Below are 23,456 nucleotides of genomic sequence, written 5' to 3' on the forward strand. Positions count from 1 at the left end.
GCTTTGGGGTGGGGGGGCCGCGCGGCCCCCCCTTCCCCAAGGCACCCCCCCATGTTGAGGGCACGCGGCCTGGTACGGCTCAGGAGGGGGGGCGTGCTCGCTCGCCCCCCTTTCCTGGCCGGCCGGGTAGCGTGCTCGGACAAGGGTCTGGTGTGGACTTTGGGGGAACCCCCACGCCGATTTTTTTCGGCGTTGGGGTTCCCCTTTAAGCCCATTCCAGGCGGCGGAGCCCGCGACGTCTCCTTCGCGGGCCCCGCCTACCTGTACACGCGCTCGAAATGGGCGGATTTGCCTCCTCCTTACGTGGGCGAGTCCGTTCATTTCAAAAGTTGAGCGAACTGTTTGCCCAACCTTGTTCGTCAAACAGTCCGCTCGTGTGTGGGCAAGTCCGCTCATGCAAATTTTGAGCGGACTGTTTGCCGAAACTGTTTGACGAACAAGGTTGGGCAAACAGTCCGCGCGTGTGTACGCGGCCTTACTGTAAAAAAAAAAACTCCATATGGTGGGGAATGTTGGGGGGATTACAACCGCTTCCTTTTTTTTTTTTCCTCCAACCATAAAGGGTTACCTTGTGTCTTTTGCAATGACCCTAAAGTCAGCTTTCCACTGAATGCACTGAATCTCACATTCCCTTTTACTAACGTCTTCTCAAGGATGGATACAGTCAGTTCAGATAATCTTAATCTTCTTTTATAGCCAATATCCTACATGTCCCCTGTTAGTACAGTTTTTTTTCTTCTGCTTATGTTCCACAACATGTTTTTTGGACCGGGCACAGAAAAAAAAGTAAATTTAAAAGGATGTTTTGTGTAGGGGGCGATGGAGAGGAGCAAGCTTGTTTTAAAAAGTGAATATCCACTTTAATCTTAAACCACTACACTTTATTGAGAGCACATTTCTGCCGTATGTTTATTTTAGCATTTCTCTACCCACAGATCCATTATTTATGACGCTTTTACCAAGGAGTGAACATCTGTTTGCACTCATAAGAGAACATAGGTTATCCCAGGGCAAGGTGCTGGGTCTTGTGTAATAGAAGCGGGTCCTAGTATTTGTTGCTTGTTTATGTCTAGGCACTAGGATGAATCACAGGAAAGATACATATTTTATGTCTACTGATGTCCTCTAGATTAGTGGATAATTAGTATTAGTTGAAACTGAGCAAAATGCCTGTCCCAGGATGGCATGCTAATCTGCTTTGATTTCTAAACTTACTGTCCAGTATGAAGTCAGTTGGTCATAATTTATATTTCTACAGTCATAGCCAGTACTTGTGTTATGAATCATGTTCTTACTAAAAAGGAATACTAAACTTGTACATGCACACATCTAATTGTTTAAATATTTATGTAGTATTTCTAGGCAGCCCTTTGTTCTACATTAAGTGCCATTCTAGGCTAAAGGAGGCTAAAATTTAATAGTTGACAGTGGTCCTCTAAAATCTGGAAAGGAAAATAAGTTCTGTTTTTGAGATGTCATACTTTATTGCAACATTTTTATTTTACAAATGTATTAAAAATAAACGTATGGTAAGCTATAGAAACATGCATTACCATCTTCACCTGTACGTGATTTTGTGCACATGGTTTAGGGGGCGTGCCGCTCCCACTGTGATTGGACACAGTGGGAGCCAATCAGCAGGTCCAGCAGCTGCTGTGACCCACCGATCATTCTTAAGAGACACAGAGCAGCGGTGTGCCGATCTAAACAAAGCACACTGCTAATCTATCATAGGAAAAGTGAGAGATTGTGTTTCAGCTAAGCTAAATCATGATCTCTCTCTTCCTCCAGTAAATCCACTTACTCCACCGTTAGAAACACCTCCCAGGGAACACATTTAACCCCTTGATCGCCCCATAGTGTTAGCTTCTTCCCTGCCAGTGACATTTATACAGGGATTTGTGCATTTGTATAGCTCTGATCACTGTAATAATGTCACTGGTCCCCTAAAAGTCACTTAGATCACCGGCATTACCAGTAAATAAAAAAGTCCCTAAATCTATCCCATAGTTTGTAGACGCTATAACTTTTGCGCAAACCAATCAATATACGCTTATTGGGATTTTTTTTACCAAAAATATGTAGCAGAATACACATTGGCCTAAAACGATGAAGAAATTCGTTTTTTTTTTTACATTTTTCTTTTGTTTGGATACGTATTATAGAAGAAAGTAGAAAATATAGTTTTTTCTTCTAAATTGTTGGTCTTTTTTTGTTTATAGCGCAAAAGCGCAAAAAATAAAAACCACAAAGGTGATCAAATACCACCAAAAGAAAGCTCTATTTGTGGGAAAAAAAGGACATCAATTTTATTTGTGTACAGCGTCGCATGACTGCGTAATTATCAGATAAAGCGATGCAGTGCAGTAACGCAAAAAATGGCCTGGAGCTAAAGGGGTTAAGGTGTTTGCGTCACTTGATTGGATTATTACATATTTAAAGGGGTAGTGCAGCATTTTGCTTTGAAGTATTGTGGATATCTTCTATTTTGGGGATATGCAATTAGCGCACCTCCAGCTGTTGCAAAACTACAAGTCCCATCATGCCTCTGCCTCTGGGTGTCATGCTTGTGGCTGTCAGAGTCTTGCTATGCCTCATGGAACTTGTAGTTCTGCAACAGCTGGAGGTCCGCTAATTGCATATCCCTGTGCTATTTGGATAGGGGCAGCTCCCTTTTGTAAGATTTAGGATTTTATGTTTGGTTAAAAAATAAAACACTGAGCGCAGAATGAATACACTGTATACATATATATTTATTTATATACTAACCAGCATAAATGCAATCACACACTCAATGAACATCTTGAAGTATAACTGCTATTGCTTATGGTCCTAAAAAATGTGTTTGCACATTCCTTGTTCTTCATTCAGGTAGCCCTGGAACCCAGGCAGAGGGTATACAAATATTAGTTGTAAACCTACCCAATATATTTATTTAGTAATATGAGAGCTCCTGTTTTTTTCTTCTGTGGTTTTTATTGAAAGTTTTCAAGACATTTTCAAAGTTTCAACTGAGTTCTATATCTCAGTATGACTATACAGTGAGCATTTCTAGAAAAGTAAATTATCATCTTCTGGCCTGCACAACTGTTACAGCTTATTGCTCCAATTCAGAAAAGGATAAAAAAAAAACACAACCAAATAACATTTCCGTATTCTGGAAAATAACTAAAGATGTCCCCTGGTTTCCCCATCCCTCCACTACTCTCCGTATGGGTGGGGGAGGAAGAGGGAAGACCAAGACCACAGGCAATTCCAAGAAAAGGAGAAGAATGAAAGTGATCTGAGATCACTGAGATCTCACAAAGGGTCAGACAATTATTTGATCCAGGGTTCCCAGTTCTTATCAAATAGGGCTCATTTGTCCTGTAGGCTCACCGAAAGGCCTTCATTTACCATGATCTATGTAAACATGTTTTTTACCAAGTCGAAAGGGAATGTTACATTGTGAGTTTCGTTTTTCTTTATATTTCTGCTCACAAATATCCTCACTCTAGTTTCACCTACCATTGTATTCATGCAAATTAATTTAACAACTTGCTTTAGAATATAACAGCTATATCCCCACTTTTAAATATGTAAAATCTCCCAATAAAAATAGATAGCAATACTATGCAGCATATGTACTGCCAATCTGGACTGTTGCGCACATGTATAGTCTTCTCTGTTAAACTTTTCTCAGAGGAACAGCTTTGATTTCAAATTAATGACTAATCTTTTTGATCAGCATATGTTGCGGTGGTTTACAAATTACATGTGTGTCAAGTGTATTCTGAAGCCAAAAGTTTTTTTTTTTAGGTTTTGGATAGACTTACAACGGGTTATTGACTTGTATGTGTTGCCACTGGGGAGATTTGCCTTCTCTGTTTGTCCTAGTGGCTACTGTATATGGGACTGCAAATGAGGAACTATCCAAAATTCTGAGCGATCACAGTAACAAGAATTTAGCAGAAGTTTTTCAATGGGAACACGTGTGCTGACAACTGTCCCTTTGGAGAGGTTTTCCATCACTTCCTGGAAGTAAAGGGAAATCACACTAATCTGACAGATATGGCAAAAATAACTTGACTGGGATAATCTATCTAAAACTAAAAAATAAGCTTGGCTATAGAAATACACTATATTGTCAAAAGTATTAGGACACCTGCCTTTAGACACACATGAAGTTTAATGGCATCCCGGTCTTAGTCCGTAGGGTTCAATATGGAGTTGGCCCACCCTTTGCAGCTATAACAGCTTCAACTCTTCTGGGAAGGCTGTCCACAAGGTTTAGGAGTGTTTCTATGGGAATGTTTGACCATTCTTCCAGAAGCACATTTGTGAGGTTAGACACTGATGTTGGATAAGAAGGCCTGGCTCACAGTCCCCACTCTAACTCATCCCAACGGTGTTCTATCGGATTGAGGTCAGGACTGTGCAGACCAGTCAAGTTCCTCCACCCCAAACTTGCTCACCCATGTCTTTAAGGACCTTGGTTTATTCATTGGTCCAAATCATTTGCTGGAGGGGGGATTATGGTGTGGGGTTATTTTTCAGGGGTTGGGCTTGGCCCCTTAGTTTCAGTGAAGCGATACAGTATACAAACACAAAAGGACAAATTGTTGGAAGTTTAAATTAAGGAGATCCATGCAGTCATCAGTCGAGCACAAAAAATAAATAAACAAATATATAATTCATTGATACATGATATCCATGGTGGGAAATGAGCCAAGGACTGTAGTACTACATGGCTAGAGTACCAATCTCTGAGCCTCAATGACGCTCCTGCATTTCCCCTGTTCAATCAGAATCTCTTGCCTGTAAAAGAAGATGAGTAACTACCAATAGTATAAACTGTTTAAGTAATGTAATATTTGTTACTACTGCCATACTGACATATTTGACTTCTTCTTGCAGGCCAGCTTCAAAGAAACCTATATGGCTGCGTTTTATGACTACTTTAATGAGCAGAAGTATGCTGACGCTGTTAAAAATGTAAGACTGGAAAACTAAGTACCTTTTTATAAGGAAATTCTGTGCAGAAAAATGTTATGTTGCCATATAAAAAATAATGGAAAGCATCCTCCATATGTTTCACAAATACATACTAAAATACATCTTATTATATTTAATAGCCTTTAGCCTTGATTTACAATTTCAGTGTAGTCTTGTATTGCTTGTTAATCTGATGTTATAGATGATGGTGTTGCTATTGGTGTCTTCATGGTTTCCAGGTTGGATTAATTTGTAGTAAATGCTCTGCTTCCATCAGAGTAATTTGATGTGATCAGGGTCATGTAACTTAATTGTTGGATAAAATGAACATCGCGGCTGCACATGCTCAGAATATATTCATGGAGGGGGAAGTGTTTCAAAACCACAGATGTTAACACTGCGTTACTTAAAGCTTATTGGGTACTGTTCATTCACATCACACTGCAATTTCTCATTATCATTAATACATAACTCTTTATTGTTCAGTTCCTAGACCTAATTTCTTCTTCTGGAAGAAGAGATCACAAAAGTATAGAGCAGCCAATTATGCTCAAAGAAGGGTGAGTATAGTTTTATGTTGTTTGTGCCAACACTAGTTATTTAAAAGGAATCTATAAATGTTTTGAGTCAATTGCATTTTAGTTGGTTTTAGGACCCCTTCACACACTGTGTTGTGTTATTGCACGTTAACACAATGTAATTGCATGCTAAGGTATTAAGGCAGTCCAATAATTTTGAATGGGCTAGGGCTAGGACATATAAAAACATACCTGTATCTTTTTTCCATGCACCTCAGTGCTCAGTATGTGTGCATTGCAGGGGCGTGCGGTGAGGTCAGTGGCTGGTGAGGCACTGGTTAGTATCAGAGCCAGAGACACACAGGTTACATACGCCACGATCTTTAGAGCGAGAGCAGTTATTCTAGCACTAGACCTCCGTTGTAACTCTAAACATGTAAATATGTAACCTGTAAAAATGTTTAAAATGTTGCCTATGGAGATTTTTCAGTACTGAAGTTTGGCGTCATTCCACAAGTGTGCGCAATTTTAAAGTGTGACATGTTAGGTATCTATTTACTTGGCCTAACATCAGCTTTCACTTTATACAAAAAAAAATGGGTTATCTTTAATGTTTTTTTTTTTTAATTCATGAAAAATTGCTGGGCAAATGCCGTGTAACATGAAAAGTTGCAGCGACCACCATTTTATACCCTAGGGCAGTGATGGCGAACCTTGGCACCCCAGATGTTTTGGAACTACATTTCCCATGATGCTCAACTACACTGCATAGTGCATGGGCATCATGGGAAATGTAGTTCCAAAACATCTGGGGTGCCAAGGTTCGCCATCACTGCCCTAGGGTGTCTGCTAAAACAAATTATATAATGTTTGGGGGTTCTGAGTAAAAAACATATAGTTAAAATATATGGTTTATCTTGGTGATAACAGTACCTTTTCAACCGCAGCAGATTCTCATTCTCCAACTTAACTGGGTGAGAAAAACATGGGATTATGGGTAAATCTTAAACGCATAAACACATGTTATTTCCTTCTAGTTAAGAGGGCTGGGCTGGAAAGGAGCATTTGTCTTTTAGACACATGCCTCTTCTATGACATTGCAGTGAGAGGTGTGTCTCCACTGCAGCATTTTTATTGGACAGCTGGGGCTAATGGTACTTTACCATTGGCCCAAGACTCCAAGCTTTTCATTGAGCTCAGTGCCTCTGACAAGAAGTAGGCACCGTGAGCTCAACCTCTCAGTCTGCTGCAAACAGTTTGCCAGCTTCTATTTAAACTGGTCGCTCTGTATGCTTCTGACCGGCTGCGCAAGGAGCCCCGTATCTCCGGGTCTCTGTGACTTTAGGTCGCCGAGCTACAACTCTCCATTTTTTTTTCTTTTAATGTTCATGCCATGTGAGGCTCTCCCTCACTTGCCTCCCCTGATTGCATGTCCCTGGTGCGTTGGGATGCCCTTCAAAATGACTGACATTGCATTGCAATTCGTGCACTCTTGTAACGAGCGTTACCACATTACAAAGATGTGAATAAATCATTAAAGTTTATATGTTTTTAAACTGTTTAACTTCTGTTTTTTAATATATGTATACAATATTTGTTTTACAAATACACATTACTTCATATCCAAGGACTTCCAGAATACTATGGTTTATCTACCGATAAATTTAAATTTGAGCGACTGGACTCCGTAAAGAAAATATACCATGTTTTGCATTAAAGCCTAAGTTTAATCAGAAATAATAAAAAAAATCAGCACAAACTATGCCCAACTATGCCCACCCTCTCGGGCTCTCTTGTTGAATACCTGTCACAGCTCCCTCGGCTATATTAACCACTTGCCGACCGCCGCACGCCGATGTACGTCGGCAGAATGGCACGGGCAGGCATAAGCACGTACATGTACGTGATTTGCCTCCCGCGGGTCGGGGGCCCGATCGGGCCCCCGCCCGGTGCCTGCGGCGGTCGGTTTTCGTTCGGGAGCGATCCCGGACGAGGGGACGGCCATTCATTCATGGCCACCCCCTCGCGATCGCTCCCGACGAATGGAAATCCCCGGTGACATCACTTCCTCTCCTGTAATGTAAACACAGGAGAGGAAGTGATGTATTCTCTCCTCCGTGTCGGTATTTTTCGTTCCGACACGGAGGAGAGCGGATCAGTGAGTTGCACCAACACATCCCACACACAGTAGAACATGCCAGGCACACTCACACCCCCCCTTTACCCCCCGATCACCCCCCCAATTACCCCTGCCCCCCCAGTCACAGTGACACCAATGTCATTTTTTTTTTTTTTTTTTTTTTTTTTTGCATTGGTGTCATTTGTGACTGTAATAACTGTTAGGGCAGTTAGGGTTAGCCCCCTTTAGTTCTAATGTACCCCCCTAACCCCCCCAATAAAGGTTTAACCCCGTGATCACCCCCCGTCGCCAGTGTCACTAAGGCTGGGTTCACATTGCAGCGGTTTATGAGAACGAATGTGATTCGCACCGCACTGCAGTGCAAATCACATCCGATCTCTGTGCGATTCGAGTTCAGCCATTCGCCGCACCCGCCGCACCCGCCACACCCGCCGCACCCGCCGCAAATTCGCACGGGACCCTTTTTTTGGCCCGCAGCAGAATCGGATCGCATGGGTGTTCACACCATGCGATCCGAGTTTGCAGATCGCACTGCGATATGCGAACTGATCTGGGGGTGTCAGTAACATTTCACTGACACTCCCAGCAGTTCGCATAGGGCAGTGTGAACTGCCGCCGGGAGGCATGCGATGCGGGAACCCGCCGCGGATTCGCGGCGTTTCCGCATCGCTCCAGTGTGAACCCAGCCTAATAAGCGATCATTTTTCTGATCGCCGTATTAGTGTCACAGGTGACGCTAGTTAGGCAGGTAGGTATTTAGGTTCGCCGCAGCTTTTTATAGCGCTAGGGACCCCCATATACTACCGCATAAAGCCCCCTGATTGCCCCCTAGTTAACCCTTTCACCAGTGATCACCATATAACTGTTACAGGTGACGCTGGTTGGTTAGTTATTTTTTTATAGTTTCAGGGCACCCGCCATTTATTACCTAATAAAGGTTTAACCCCCTGATCACCCGGCAGGTGTCATTTGTGACTAATAACTGTTAGGGCAGTTAGGGTTAGCCCCCTTTAGTTCTAAGGTACCCCCCTAACCCCCCCAATAAAGGTTTAACCCCGTGATCACCCCCCGTCGCCAGTGTCACTAAGGCTGGGTTCACATTGCAGCGGTTTATGAGAACGGATGTGATTCGCACCGCACTGCAGTGCAAATCACATCCGATCTCTGTGCGATTCGAGTTCAGCTATACAGATAGTATGGCTGAATTCGTGTCGCACCCGCCGCACCCGCCGCAAACTCGCACGGGACCCTTTTTTTGGTCCGCAGCAGAATCGGATCGCATGGGTGTTCACACCATGCGATCCAAGTTTGCAGATCGCACTGCGATATGCGAACTGATCTGGGGGTGTCATTAACATTTCACTGACACTCCCAGCAGTTCGCATAGGGCAGTGTGAACTGCCGCCGGGAGGCATGCGATGCGGGAACCCGCCGCGCATTCGTGGCGTTCCCGCATCGCTCCAGTGTGAACCCAGCCTAATAAGCGATCGTTTTTCTGATCGCTGTATTAGTGTCACAGGTGACGCTAGTTAGGCAGGTAGGTATTTAGGTTCGCCGCAGCTTTTTATAGCGCCAGGGACCCCCATATACTACCGCATAAAGCCCCCTGATTGCCCCCTAGTTAACCCTTTCACCAGTGATCACCATATAACTGTTACAGGTGACGCTGGTTGGTTAGTTATTTTTTTATAGTTTCAGGGCACCCGCCATTTATTACCTAGTCTCACTAGTGTACCCCTAAATTTAGGGGTGTCTACTTTCTAAAATGGGGTCATTTGGGGGGGGGGGGTTTGTGCCATCTTGGCATTTTATGGCCTTCAAAACTGTAACGCCCTTAGAAAGCCTGAAGGCGGTGCTTGGTTTTTGGGGCCCCGTACGCGGCTAGGCTCCCAAAAAGTCCCACATATGTGGTATCCCCGTACTCAGGAGAAGCAGCAGAATTTATTTTGGGGTGTCATTTCACATATGCCCATGGCATGCGTGAGCAATATATCATTTAGTGACAACTTTGTGAAAAAAAAAAAAAGTTTGTAATTTTCCCGCAACTTGTGGCAAAATATAAAATATTCCATGGACTCAACATGCCTCTCAGCAAATAGCTTGGGGTGTCTACTTTCTAAAATGGGGTCATTTGTGGGGGTTTTGTGCCATCTTGGCATTTTATGGCCTTCAAAACTGTAATAGGTAGTGAGAAGTGAACTCAAAAAATTACGCCCTTAGAAAGCCTGAAGGCGGTGCTTGGTTTTCGGGGCCCCGTACGCGGCTAGGCTCCCAAAAAGTCCCACATATGTGGTATCCCCGTACTCAGGAGAAGCAGCAGAATTTATTTTGGGGTGTCATTTCACATATGCCCATGGCATGCATGAGCAATATATCATTTAGTGACAACTTTGTGAAAAAAAAAAAAAAAAAAAAAAAGTTTGTAATTTTCCCGCAACTTGTGGCAAAATATAAAATATTCCATGGACTCAACATGCCTCTCAGCAAATAGCTTGGGGTGTCTACTTTCTAAAATGGGGTCATTTGTGGGGGTTTTGTGCCATCTTGGCATTTTATGGCCTTCAAAACTGTAATAGGTAGTGAGGCGTGAAATCAAAAATTTACGCCCTTAGAAAGCCTGAAGGCGGTGCTTGGTTTTCGGGGCCCTGTACGCGGCTAGGCTCCCAAAAAGTCCCACATATGTGGTATCCCCGTACTCAGGAGAAGCAGCAGAATTTATTTTGGGGTGTCATTTCACATACGCCCATAGCATGTGTGAGCAATATATCATTTAGTGACAACTTTGTGTAAAAAAAAAAAAAAAATTTTTTTTTTGTCATTATTCAATCGCTTGAGGCAAAAAAATAAAATATTCAATGGGCTCAACATGCCTCTTATCAATTTCCTTAGGGGGTCTACTTTCCAAAATGGGGTCATTTGGGGGGGTTTTGTACTGCCCTGTCATTTTAGCACCTCAAGAAATGAGATAGGCAGTCGTAAACTAAAAGCTGCGTAAATTCCAGAAAACGTACCTTAGTTTGTAGATGTGACAACTTTTGCGCAAACCAATAAATATACAATTATTGACTTTTTTTTTACCAAAGACATGTGGCTGAATACATTTTGGCCTAAATGTATGACTAAAATTGAGTTTATTGGATTTTTCTAATAACAAAAAGTAGAAAATATCATTTTTTTTCAAAATTTGCGGTCTTTTTACGTTTATATCGCAAAAAATAAAAATCGCAGAGGCAATCAAATACCATCAAAAGAAAGCTCTATTTGTGGGAAGAAAAGGACGCAAATTTTGTTTGGGTACAACATTGCATGACCGCGCAATTACCAGTTAAAGCAGCGCAGTGCCAAAGTGTAAAAAGACCTCTGGTCATTTACCAGCAAAATGGTCCGGTCTGAAAGTGGTTAATAGTGTTTCTGTCATCTTCCAGGGTTGGAAGAGAGGTTCTGGGCTGTGTTTTAATGTCACAGTGATACACAGATGTTGTGTACATACTGATGACGTCCCATTGATGTCTATTGGAACACAGTGGCTGCACAGACGCAGCTATTTTGTCCCTGTATGACATCCATGCAGGAGCATGTCACCAAACTCACCCTGGGAGTGTTCGGGCCATGCACCAACACAAATGTCAAATTGGGACACATCTGCTGTGCCCATGCAGCCACTGTGTTTCAATAGACATGAAAGGGACTGCTCGCACCTGGAAGCAGGCAACAACTGTGTGCCGTGCAGGGGGGCACGGATGTAATTAAATGCCTGATAGTGTGAAAGCAGATTTTTGCATATGAAAAGAAAGTTTAGTAGGTTTTTTGCGTCAAAACATTGATGTTTTTGGTGTTCGTAAGGCCTGTTTGCAGATATAAGTGTTGTACCTTGTGCCTCCTTATCCAGATTTATGATCAAAAGAGCTCAGGGAAGGAAACGCTTTGGTATGAAGAATTTCAAGAAGCGATGGTTTCGCCTTACCAACCATGAGTGTACATACCATAAAAGTAAAGGTAACTCATGCATACATTTCTTTGTAGGCTTTCAGTGAAGAAAACTGAAGTGGTACTACATCTGTAGCACTCCCACCTATTCAGTTTATCATTAATATTTTGATGTTTCCTGATATCATGCACAATTTGTAGTGTTTGTACAAGCTTACTTAATCCGCTGTTTAGTATGTTTAATTTATGCCTGATTACCCAGCATCAAGGAACTGGTCATGAATCAGAAATGCCCATTTGGAAGCTCAATGGCTACATATGGCCCTCCTGATCTGATCCATGATCCCCAAATTAACATGTATTTAAAAAAAAAATGGTTTTACTATACTTTTCAGTTCTGTGGTAGTGAAGAGAACAGCTGTATAAGGGCCTACAAGTGTAAGCTGCATTTTTCACAGGCTTTACTAGTAATCATAGCTTATAGTGAGGCATTAAAACTACTGACAACACATTACTGTGGTTGTTGTACAATGAACAGAGCATCACAGGCAATTTGCATCCTTAAGCCGCGTACACACAATTGGATTTTCTAACAGGAATTGTGTGATGACAGGCTGTTGTTGGAAAATCCAACCGTTTGTACGCTCCATAGGACAATTGTTGTCGGATTTTCCGCAGACAAATTTTGGAAGGCAGGCTTTAAAATTTTCCACAGACAAATGTCTGTTGTCCGGATTTTTTGGGCGTGTGTATACAAGTCCGTCGGACAAAAGTCCAAAGTACAAACACGCATGCTCGGAAAGCAAGGACGAGCCAGAAATGGTCGGTCTTGTAAACTAGCATTCGTAATGGAGAATTAACATTCGTGATGTGGCAAATTATGAAATCTCAAAATGCAGCACACATTCTCTTCTTTAATTGGATGATAATGAAGCTGCTTTTCTGGTGATACTGATGGAGTTATTGCAAACAAATTTTCAAAGGCTTTTTTTTCTAGCGATATCAAGAATAATATTATTATGTTTTTTATTTTTTTTATTTTTTTTGGTGCAAGTTACCACAACACCATTAACCCGTAGCCTCATGCATATGTCCTGATTCCAAATATAGGGGGTCAACAATGCCAAGAATTGGTAAAAGCAGGGGTCCGTCATCCGGAGATAATTCCGAAAAACATCTGGATTATTCTTCTGGAGCTCCCGCAGCAAAGGCATATGAAATAATTGGTCATGATTAATAAACCAATTTTTGGTCCAAGAAATCCTCCTTCTCCTGTTCCTGGACTGGACTTGAGTCAAAGCAATAACACCAAGGCCAATAATAAATAACACGTTCTCCTCCAATTCCGCAACATGGCTGATTGACGAATGGTCATTCAGAAACTAACTGGAAAGTGCGAAATGAAAAGCGCAAATCAACACTCAAACTTCTACTAACATGAAATTAGCAGAAGGAGAGCAAAGGGTGGCGTCTGACAATTGAACTTCCTCTTTTTCGGCCCGTAGTGTGTCTAGTATGTGACTACATTCGTGTTTGTTGGCCGACAGGTGTGTACCGCTTGTGTGCAAGACAAAATCCAGGCACACTCCTTTGGACAAAAGTCTGAGGTTTTGTCTGCATAAAATCTGATCGTGTGTACGAGGCTTAAGTTTCAGATTTTGTCCCTAGGTAACAATAATATTGTTTACAAGGAATTTGCAGTGGTTTTGTACATGTTTCTTTACTTAACATGTTTTCTTTTCCTTCCTTACTTAGTCCAGTAACAGTGAAACAATGCACATTAAAAGAGAAGTATGGGAAGAGCTCTGAGCAAAGAGTGGTGACTGTGCATCACCAACTCTCTGTTCTGCCCCTCCAGTGCTCACCAGAGCGCTGGGCTATGGAGAGGGTGAAAGGGGCTGGCGAAACCTCTCAGCATCATGCTGAGCGGCTCTGGCACCTGCCATTTTAGGCATCTGGGTGGATCCGGAGTGTAAAGTTGGGATTTTTCCCAGGCCTGGACCAGCTTTGTGACATCAGCCACCAGCAGGCTTTAGTCTGCTGTCAGCTGAAAACAGGTCACGGGAGTGCAGAACGGACTGCACTCTTGTTATCCATAGGAGAAGTATAGCCAAAGTAGCTTTGACCATACTTCTCCTTCAAGAATTTGTTTTATTTATATCAAGCCTGCACTCTAAGCTCCTTTTCACAGGCTTCTTTACTTATTTATTTTTTTCCCCGTGTTCCATACAGCTCCATCTGAAGGAGAGTAGACTACCTAAATAACTAAATGAATTACCTACAGTCCTCTGAGAAACCTTTCTCTCTCTCTTTATATCTATCTACTGTATCTCTCTCTCTCTCTCTCTCTCTCTCTCTCTCTCTCTCTCTCTCTCTCTCTCTCTCTCTCTCTCTCTCTCTCTATATATATATATATATATATATATATATATATATATATATATATATATATATATAATGTGAAAAAAACTAATGATCTAAAACAACAAGCTAATATCCACGCTATCCAATGGTATTCTAAGCAGCATAATTTGTTTGATCAGCAAAAATAAAACATATAAAAGTCCACATGCAGCACAAAAATTTATAATCCAAGGGGGAAGAGTAGATAAACCCCTCACCAGCTTCAGTAGGTGTAGCAAGGCACACCTCACCAACGTGGGAGTTCAATTTGCTTACCAGATAGCTAAAACAAGCAGGCATGTAGTGGATGAACCACAATAACAGCTCCGTTCCTCAGCTTTAGATCGAGTTTCAAACCAGGGTTGCAGTTAATCATCAGACCTTTTCATACTGTCACAACTTTTTAGGACTCTCACATAGGATGTATGTCAATCACCAAAAACGGTCGGCAGTGCCCAGTGAAGAAAAAATGCAGCCAATAGTGAAGCCCGTAAAATTGTATATAAAAATTTAATGTAGTAACTTACATTTCAGTACAGGAACAAATGCATCATAAAATTGAGCGGCCGCGGCTCTTAGCGTGCTAGTGTCAGCCTGCCTGCAGCTCCACCTGAAGGAGAGCAGACTGTCTAAATAACTAAATTAATTACCTACAGTGCTCTGAGAATCATTCCTCTCTGTCTCTCTTTCTCTCTCTATATCTATCTACTGTATCTCTCTCTCTATTTATATATATATATATATATATATATATATATATATATATATATTTCTATATAATCAATTTAAAACTCATTAATTAAAAAAATGTTGGTGCAATGCAGATGCCCCCCCCCCCCCCCCCCCCAACAATGCACCTTGCCAACAGGTTTGCATTGCAGTGTGCTGTGCTTGAAAAAAAATGCTATTTTTTGTGCTTTAGGTAGCCCATTCAAATGAATGAACTCCCTTAACTCAGTGCATATTAACGCACAATACAACAACACAACACACATGTGCTATGCAGTACAAAAGTGTGAATCAAGCTGCAAAGTTTTCCTTTAAAGTGCAAGTCCTGACAATGCTATTGTTTTTTATTTTGGATAGTGTGTTGAAGGAATACAGTCCCTGTCTGCCTGTGTTTTTCTACTATCTGGGGCTCTGTTAGGGAGGTTTCCCCTCAACTGTTTAACCAGACATGGAATGAGGGGAAATCTGCAATAGGGGCACAGTCAGGAATAACAGGCTGACTGAGGCTCTAACCTTCCCCTGCTCTTCTTTTATATATATATATATATACACACACACACACACACACACACACATATATATATATACAGGCATACCCCACTTTTAAGTACACAGTGGGATTTATTTACTAAAGCTGGAAAGGGCAAAATCAGTCTCACTGCTGCATAGAAACCAATGAGCTTCTAACCCCAGCTTGTTCAATTGAGCTTTGGTAATAAAACCTGGAAGCTTGTGGGTTTCTATGCGGAAGTGAGCCAGATTTTGCACTTTCCAGCTTTAGTAAATAAACCCCAATGTGTACTTAAAAGTGGGGTATGCCAGTATATATATATATATATATATATATATATATATATATATATATATATATATATTCAAAAAGTGAAACTCATATATTTTATATACATTCATTACACACAGAGTGATATATTTCAAGCATTTCTTTTTTTAAATTTTGGTGATTATGGCTTACAGCTAGTAAAAACCCAAAATTAGGTATCTCAGAAAATCAGAATATTACAAGTCCAATAAAAAAATTAATTTTTAATACATAAATGTTGTAATAGTGAAAGTATGTCCATGTACAGTATAGTATGCACACAGTACTTGGTCAGGGCTCCTTTTCCATTAATTGCTGCATCAATGTAGCGTGGCATGGAGCTGATCAGCCTGTGGCACTGCTGAGGTGTTATGGAAGCCCAGGTTGCTTGGATAGGGGCCTTCATCTCATCTGAATTGTTGGGTCTTGTGTCTCATCTTCCTCTTGACAATACCCCACAGTCTTTATGGGGTTTAGGTCAGGTGAGTTTGCTGGCCAATCAATAACTGACTGTGGAAAATTCACACTGGACCTCATGCAACTTGGATTATGTGCCTCTCATCTCTTCCTCCAGACTCTTGGACTTTGATTTCCAAATGAAATGCAACACTTTCCACAACCAGTGATGATTTGGGGAACCAAATCATCACTAGTGCACTTCATGCTTCCCTCTTTCCAGCAGGACCTGCCCACACTGCCAAATGTACCAATACCTGGTCACATGATCATGGTATCACTGTGCTTGATTGGTCAGTAAACTCTACTCACCTAAACCCCATAGAGAATCTGTGGGTTATTGTTAAGAGGAAGATGAGAGGCACCAGATCCAACAATGCTGAAGGCCCTATCATAGCAACCTGGGCTTCCATAACACCTCAGCAGTGCCACAGGCTGATCGCATCTATGCCATGCCGCATTTATGCAGTAATTCATGCAAAAGGAGTCCCGTCCAAGTATTGAGTGCATACTATACTGTACATGGACATACTTCTCAGTAAGCCAACATTTCTTTATTTAAAAATCCTTTTTTTTTTTATTAGTTCTATGTAATATTCTAATTTTCTGAGATACTGAGTTTAGAGTATTCTCTAGCTGTAAGCAATAATCATCAAAATTAAAAGAAAGAAATGCTTGAAATATATCACTCTGTGTGTAACGCATCTGTATAAAATATACACGTTTCACTTTTTGAATTGAATTACTGAAATAAGTGAACTTTTAGATGATATTCTAATTTTAGATGCATCTGTGTGTGTATATACAGTTTAGTTATTTTAGACAGCCTAAACGTTTCTCTGTGACTCCATCTCCTGGATTGTGCTTTAATAACAATTTTTTTGTCTCCCAGCAGGTGATCATCCACTTTGCAGTATTCCAATTGAAAACATTCTGGCAGTAGAGAAAGTGGAGGAGGAGTCCTTTAAAATGAAGAATGTAAGAAGACAGATTGCAACTTATTGTATTGTATGACCCCTGTGTGTGTGTTTTTAGTCTTGTTAAAATTGTATAAAAACATATATAGAGTCATCATTATCATTGTCTCTTGAAATATTAAAATAAAAATGGACTTCCGTCCTGATATGTATGCCAGAGTGCATTGTAGATGATTTGTAATTAGCTCTGACTTTAGTTTTGTGTCTTTTAAGATGTTTCAAGTCATCCAACCAGTTCGTACTTTGTATATTCAAGCAAATAACTGTGTGGAGGCAAAGGAATGGATAGACATTCTCACCAAAGTCAGCCAGTGTAACAAGAAGCGCCTCACTGTTTTCCATCCCTCAGCCTATCTAAATGGACATTGGTTGTGTTGTAAAGCTACTTCAGAGACTGCTATTGGCTGTAGTCCCTGTACCGGGTAAGACTTCCCGTATTATGTGGCTGTATTGTCTTTCCATTATATTTTACAAGCTATAGTAAACATAGTAACATTTTCATCTCTAGACTGAGCATTGAAATGTTAAAATTCATTGCACGCGCATCTTTATAACTCATAACGTATAACTGGGTTTATTCATTTATTACAGGGGTCTACCAGCAAACATACAAATTGTCATTGATGGTGATAGAGAAACTGAGCGCATTTATTCCCTCTTTAACACCTACATGTCCAAGCTAGAAAAAATGCAAGGTGAGTTAGAAACATGCAATATATACCCTTCCTGTAGTTTTAATACAGTGTAATGCTGGATACACATGCATCACATTCATTGTTTTGATAATTTAATCAATTTGATGTTAAAGAATTGTTCAGTTAAAGTGTCACTAAACCCTGCCAAGGCGGGGTGATTTTCTTTCCTGCAACTACAGGTCGCAGGAAAGAAAATCACTCAATTCCCCCATCAACAATCAGTGTTGATGGGGAAATCCCTCCTGTGAAGCTATTATGTTTCCTGGCAGGGGGGCAGGACCAGGGAAAGCCACCCCTGCCAGGAGAACACAGTGATTACTGCTATAATAGCAACTAGCATTGATCTCATGTAAAATCTGACAGGCTGGTTGTACCCAAGTTGACCGATCGATCTTGGGTACATTCAGCCTGCCCATGCATGGTTTGAATCTCGGCCGGTCCCTGGTGAACCGGCAGAGATTAGAACCATCTTTTGCGGCTTAAACACATTTTTTTTTTAGTAGTGAGGGATTAGAATTCTTGTCAGTTTTTATTGCTGTCTGTGTCCCTGTTAGGGAGATTCACCCTCTCTATTTGTCCTGTTTACTGTTATAATCAAAGTGAAAGTAAAAGAAAATCCCAAATGTAGGGTTGACATCAGAAAAGGAAAAGAGGAGAAATCTTTAAATGGGGGCACTAATTCTGGTGACACCCTGGGATTCCCTCTCATTTGTTTGGCTACAGTAAAGGAAGTGAAAGAGAAGATCGGCAGTGAGACACAGATGGCAAAAAAATCCGACAGGGGTTATACCCCTCCCTTACTCTATCCAAAAAAAGAAAAAAACATTTTGCCTTTAATGACATTAAAGTGGATATTTGACCACCGAATTATAATTTTTTTTCAACAGGCATCCCATCATAATGCATTAATAACAAAAATACAATATGTATATGTTTGCTAGTGGCTAAGACTTCTATCCTTTTTTTCTACTTACGAATTATAAAATCCTCTTCTGGCCGTTGCCATGATGATTGTGGGCATCTGAAGCCCAATCGCATCTTCTTCCTGGATTAGCGATGGAGAGGTGCATGCTGGGTACCCAGCATGCACCTTTCAAACGTGCACGATGCGCCGACGGCCGTATCGCCAATTGTTTACCAAGTTGCCATAACAACGGGTGGCGATGGAGGAAGATAGATCCGCCTTAAATCATTTCCTGTCGAGAAAAAACACAATTTTTTTTTTACACACACCTGCCCACTCACATGCGGAGCTCTGCAGACTAGGAAGTGGCAGATTAGGAGCCACCACATAACAACAGGGCATTTCTGGTGGCTAAAATTTTTTTTTTCAATCCAAATGTTTTTTATCACTAGTAAAGGACTATCAAAATGTAAAAATATTTTTTAGGGTGGAACGCAGCTTTAAGGAAATGATTGATTACACTGATCTGTTAATATTAAAAGTTAACCAAAAGTTGTTGACTGTTAATAAAAGTTTTTTTGTGCTTTTATTGATTGGTTTAATAATTGAAAAATGACCCAAACTCTTCTCTATAAACAAACTCATGGAAATCACGCCAAACATCTTCTTGAATGAGCATTCATCAATGATTTTAGAATGTTCTAACCTGTCTTATCATTGTTCTTCAATTTAATGACATGAAATTGGTTGTAAGAGATCAAAGTACCGGTAAAAGTTGATTTTTACCAGTTTCAGTTGAAATGTTCAGTTCATTAAACAGTTGAATTTCTACATGTTAGGCTAGAAGAACCTCTTTTACATAGACAGACAGACACACAAATGTAAAAGATTGTCCCAGCATCATTTTGCCCAATTTCAGCTGAGAGGAAGTTATTTGTGTATTTTTTTAGTTAAACAAGCCAATATAATAAAGAAAAAAATTAAAGAACAAAATGATCATTTTCACAGACAAAGACTTCTGATCATGTTTTGTCATTAAAACTATTGGATCAATATAGCGTAGTAACGTTAAACCTAATGATTGTTTTTGACCAATCAGTTGATCAAATCAAAAGGTCAGCTGATTATGTGTATGGCCAACATTTTGTTCAGTCCTGTCATTTAAAGTAGATGCAAACCCCAATTAATTGGTATGTGATCCTAATCTGCTACAGCATTTTTGCAGCCACTTCCTGGCTACATGTATATGCTCTAGTAGTGATGGTGGAATGGTATTTATTAGGATGGGTTTCCTGTTGGAGACAACAGTGGATCATGGCTGCACAATATGTTGAAACAGCCAGTTGTCTCCACGAGAAGTCCATCAGACTGGAGGACAATGCAAAAGCACAATTAGGAAGCAGGGACCCACTATAATAGGAAGTGCCTGAACAAAAACTTGCATGGCAGGATCACCTGGTATAATTTTAACAGTGCAATGTCACATCAGTCATGATAAGCCAATGTTTCAGGGCTGCGTATGGTCCCTCTCTCAAAGCAACATAATGACCCACTGGGGTTGATTTACTAAAACTGGGGAGTTCAGAAACAGGTGAAGCTCTGCATTGAAACTGTTCAGCTTCTAACTTCAGCTTGTTCAGTTAAGCTTTGAAAAAAAAATACCTGGAAGCTGACTGGTTTCTATGCAGAGCCTCACCAGATTTTGCACTCTTTAGCTTTAGTAAATCGGTTCCACTATGTCGCCTTGAGGAAAGGGCCCTGCACAGTCCTGAAACATTGGCTTATAACTACTGATGTGACACTAATAATATGTTTCTAATGGAGTGTGGGTGATGTGTTGGTGATGTTTAATTGTTTACTGTAACACATCTAATTTTATTGTATTTTACACTTGTAAGTACTTCAGCAAGGGTTAAAATGCCTTAATATTCAGACTACGGCGGGTCTTTAACACAAAGTAGTGGGCCTAGCTTTCCTGCGGATAGACACCCCCTCCCCACAGCTTTGTTTTAGGCTGGGTTCACACTAGAGATCGCAGCAGATCACAGCAGAAGTCCGGTGCATCTCCATTCACCGTTTGAGGTCCAATTTCAGCCTGAATTTTGGGCTGAATTCGGACTTGAAATGGACCAGAAGACGCGCAGGGCTCCTGTGCACTTCGCACTGGACCCGCGGCGGAGAGTGAGCGGTAGATATGATGGCTTTTCCAACGGGATTCCGCTCAAGTTTGCCTTGCATACACACGGTCATACAAAAGTTCGCTGAAATTATGACCATCAGGAACACGGTGAGGTACAACACTACGACGAGCAGAGAAAATTAAGTTCAATGCTTCTGAGCATGCATCAAATTGTTTCCAAGCATTCGTAGGAATTTTGCATGTCGGAATTGCCACAGACAATCGCATTTTCGGATAGGAACTTTTCCCGACCGAAAAATTTAGAGCATGCTCTCAATCTTTTGCTGGCTGGAATACAGCCAGCAAAAGAACAATGGAGCATACACACAGTCACATTTTCCGGCGAAAAACTCTCATCTGTCTTTTGCGGGCCGAAATTCCGATCGTGTGTACGCGGCATGAGAGATCAGAGGTCCAACTCTCCAGATTGTTGCAACACAGGGTATTTTAACCCCCATCAGGTACTTAATAAAAAAGTTAAATAAAATGGTAGTAATTACTATATGTGTAAATAAATAGAAATAAATCTTGAGAGTTTAATTGGATAATAAAGCTTACAGTATATGAGATTTTAATGATTAGCTTTATATATACTTTAAAGCTTACTATTAAAAATCACTGCATTGTACAGCAAATAGATTTGAAAATAAATAAATATTAATGTAATGCCTTTGATTGAGTTTTCTTTGTGAATGCATCTGGTCAAAAAATGTTAACCAGGTCAATACGTGTGGTTAATGTGTATTGTAGTCCTTTTGTCCTTTGTATCTCCATATCTTTTGCCTGTTTCCTTGTACTGTATCAGATTAGGTTGCAGGGAAACCTGTGCTGAAATATCCTTGGAGGTTGCTATTTCTGTCTTCTCCTTTGAAAAATTCTAGTTGCCTGGCTGTTTTGTTGAACTAATGTTTGAGGTGTTTCGGAGTTACTGACCTAGAACGAGCTTGCATGTCAACTGTTCAGACTTTAGAGTGACTTTATTTGCTTCATGCAGGTCTGTGGCTTAGAATGTGTTTAAGTCAGAGAATCAGCATAAGGTCAGCAACGGCTGCCTCCAAGTTTCACTCAGCCTGTTTTCACTTGAAAATTAAAATTAGTTAGGAGTGGTGGCATGTTAGAACTCACATTCAGGCACTGTATGCAACATAGCTGGGGCTTACCTTCAGTTGTATGGAGGCAGCAACTTTTACAAATGCACTAAAACTTTCATAACTGAAAACGGAATAGTCAGCTTCCCCTATTGCTTGATTCAACATTTCAGGTTCATGAGTTTTTGTTGTTAGATATATAGAAATGGCCTTTCATTTACAGGCATACCCCGCTTTTAAGTACACAATGTGGTTTATTTACTAAAGCTGGAAAGTGCAAAATCAGGTTCGCTTCTGCATAGAAACCAATGAGCTTCCAGGTTTTATTACCAACGCTTAATTGAACAAGCTGGGGTTAGAAGCTCATTGGTTTCTATGCAGAAGTGAGCCTGATTTTTCACTTTCTGACTTTAGTAAATAAACCCCATTGTGTACTTAAAAGTGGGGTATGCCTGTATTCATCTGACTCTGCTAAGTGCTTTAAGTTGGGTCAGTTTTGAATGTAGCATTTTAAGAGGTATTGCCTGAATAATATATATGCTTTGGTTAGCATAACAGCGTATCTTGTTAAAATAAGTGAAAGGTATGTTGTATCACCACTGACTCTTTCTGCTATCCTGTAGAGGCTTGTGGTAGCCGGTCAGTATATGATGGCCCAGAACAAGAGGAGTACAGCAGCTTCGTTATTGATGACCCTCGTGAAACCTACAAAACACTATGTAGCATTATAGAAGGTGTTAAGACATTAGAAGAGGAGCATGCTCAGTACAGGCGGGATAAATTCAAGAAGACTAAATATGGAAGTCAGTAAGTACAGCATATCTCATCTTCTATTCATCGCAGGGTGAAGTAAAGTTGGCCACTTATAGCCTCAAATGTATATTCCCAAAACATTGCTTGCCTTGAATGTGGGATGATGGACACATGATGGAATTCTCTAAGGCTGGCCATAGACGGTTAGAATCTCAGCTGATTCAGCATGAACCGGCTGAGATTCGAACCATGTGTGGGCAGGCTGAATTACCAGGTTAATCAATAGATCAACTTGTGTACATCCACCCTGCCGGATTCATTTGTGATTATTTCTAGCGCCTGCTATAGCCGCTAGCTATAATCACTGTCTTCTCCCAGCGAGGATGGCTTCCCCTGCTTGTAGCAGACAATTGCTCAGCAGGAGGGGTTCACCTGTCAGTGCTGATTGTGATAGTGTATATGGGGGAATCATGCAAATGTCTTTCCTGCAACCTGTGGTTGCAGGAAAGAAATTCACACTGTCTATGGCCGGCCTAAGTAGGGATATCAAGCACTTGTCTCCAACACGCACTAGGCTTGATTTACTAAAACTGGAGAGGGCAAAATCTGGTGCAAGTGTGCATGGTAGCCAATCAGCTTCCAACTTCAGCTTGTTCAATAAAGCTTTAGAACATGGAAGCTGATTGGTTTCTTTGCAGAGCTGCACCAGATTTTGCACTCTCCAGTTTTAGTAAATGAACCCCACTGATTGTGTAGCTTGTTGGAAGTATTTAAGTGGTTGGTGGTGTCGTGAAGAGAACAACTTCTGTTCATCATCTGCTAAGTTGTAAACCACATTACAAAAGATAACAGAAGGTTCTAAAATTGTCAGTTATATCTGGTCATTGTGCTTG

At 40.9% G+C, this 23,456-nt stretch overlaps 1 protein-coding gene across 2 annotated transcripts in view; it reads left to right on the forward strand.

Annotated features, from left to right (window-relative positions):
• The window catches only part of RASA3 (RAS p21 protein activator 3), a 303,463-nt gene that overhangs the window by 270,725 nt on the left and 9,282 nt on the right, over nt 1-23,456 (forward strand). Inside the window, exons 17-23 of one of the 2 annotated variants that reach the window (XM_077482700.1) lie at nt 4,897-4,974; nt 5,461-5,534; nt 11,522-11,628; nt 16,860-16,945; nt 17,158-17,366; nt 17,536-17,639; nt 22,434-22,617. In XM_077482700.1, the coding sequence (XP_077338826.1) occupies nt 4,897-4,974; nt 5,461-5,534; nt 11,522-11,628; nt 16,860-16,945; nt 17,158-17,366; nt 17,536-17,639; nt 22,434-22,617 (842 nt within the window). The remainder of the gene's footprint in view (nt 1-4,896; nt 4,975-5,460; nt 5,535-11,521; nt 11,629-16,859; nt 16,946-17,157; nt 17,367-17,535; nt 17,640-22,433; nt 22,618-23,456) is intronic. The other variant, XM_077482701.1, reaches the window with a different exon arrangement.

This window comes from Lithobates pipiens, unplaced genomic scaffold (genome assembly GCF_037356315.1).
Source record: "Lithobates pipiens isolate NorthernLeopardFrog02 unplaced genomic scaffold, aLitPip1_a1.2 Scaffold_16, whole genome shotgun sequence".
NCBI lineage: Eukaryota > Metazoa > Chordata > Amphibia > Anura > Ranidae > Lithobates > Lithobates pipiens.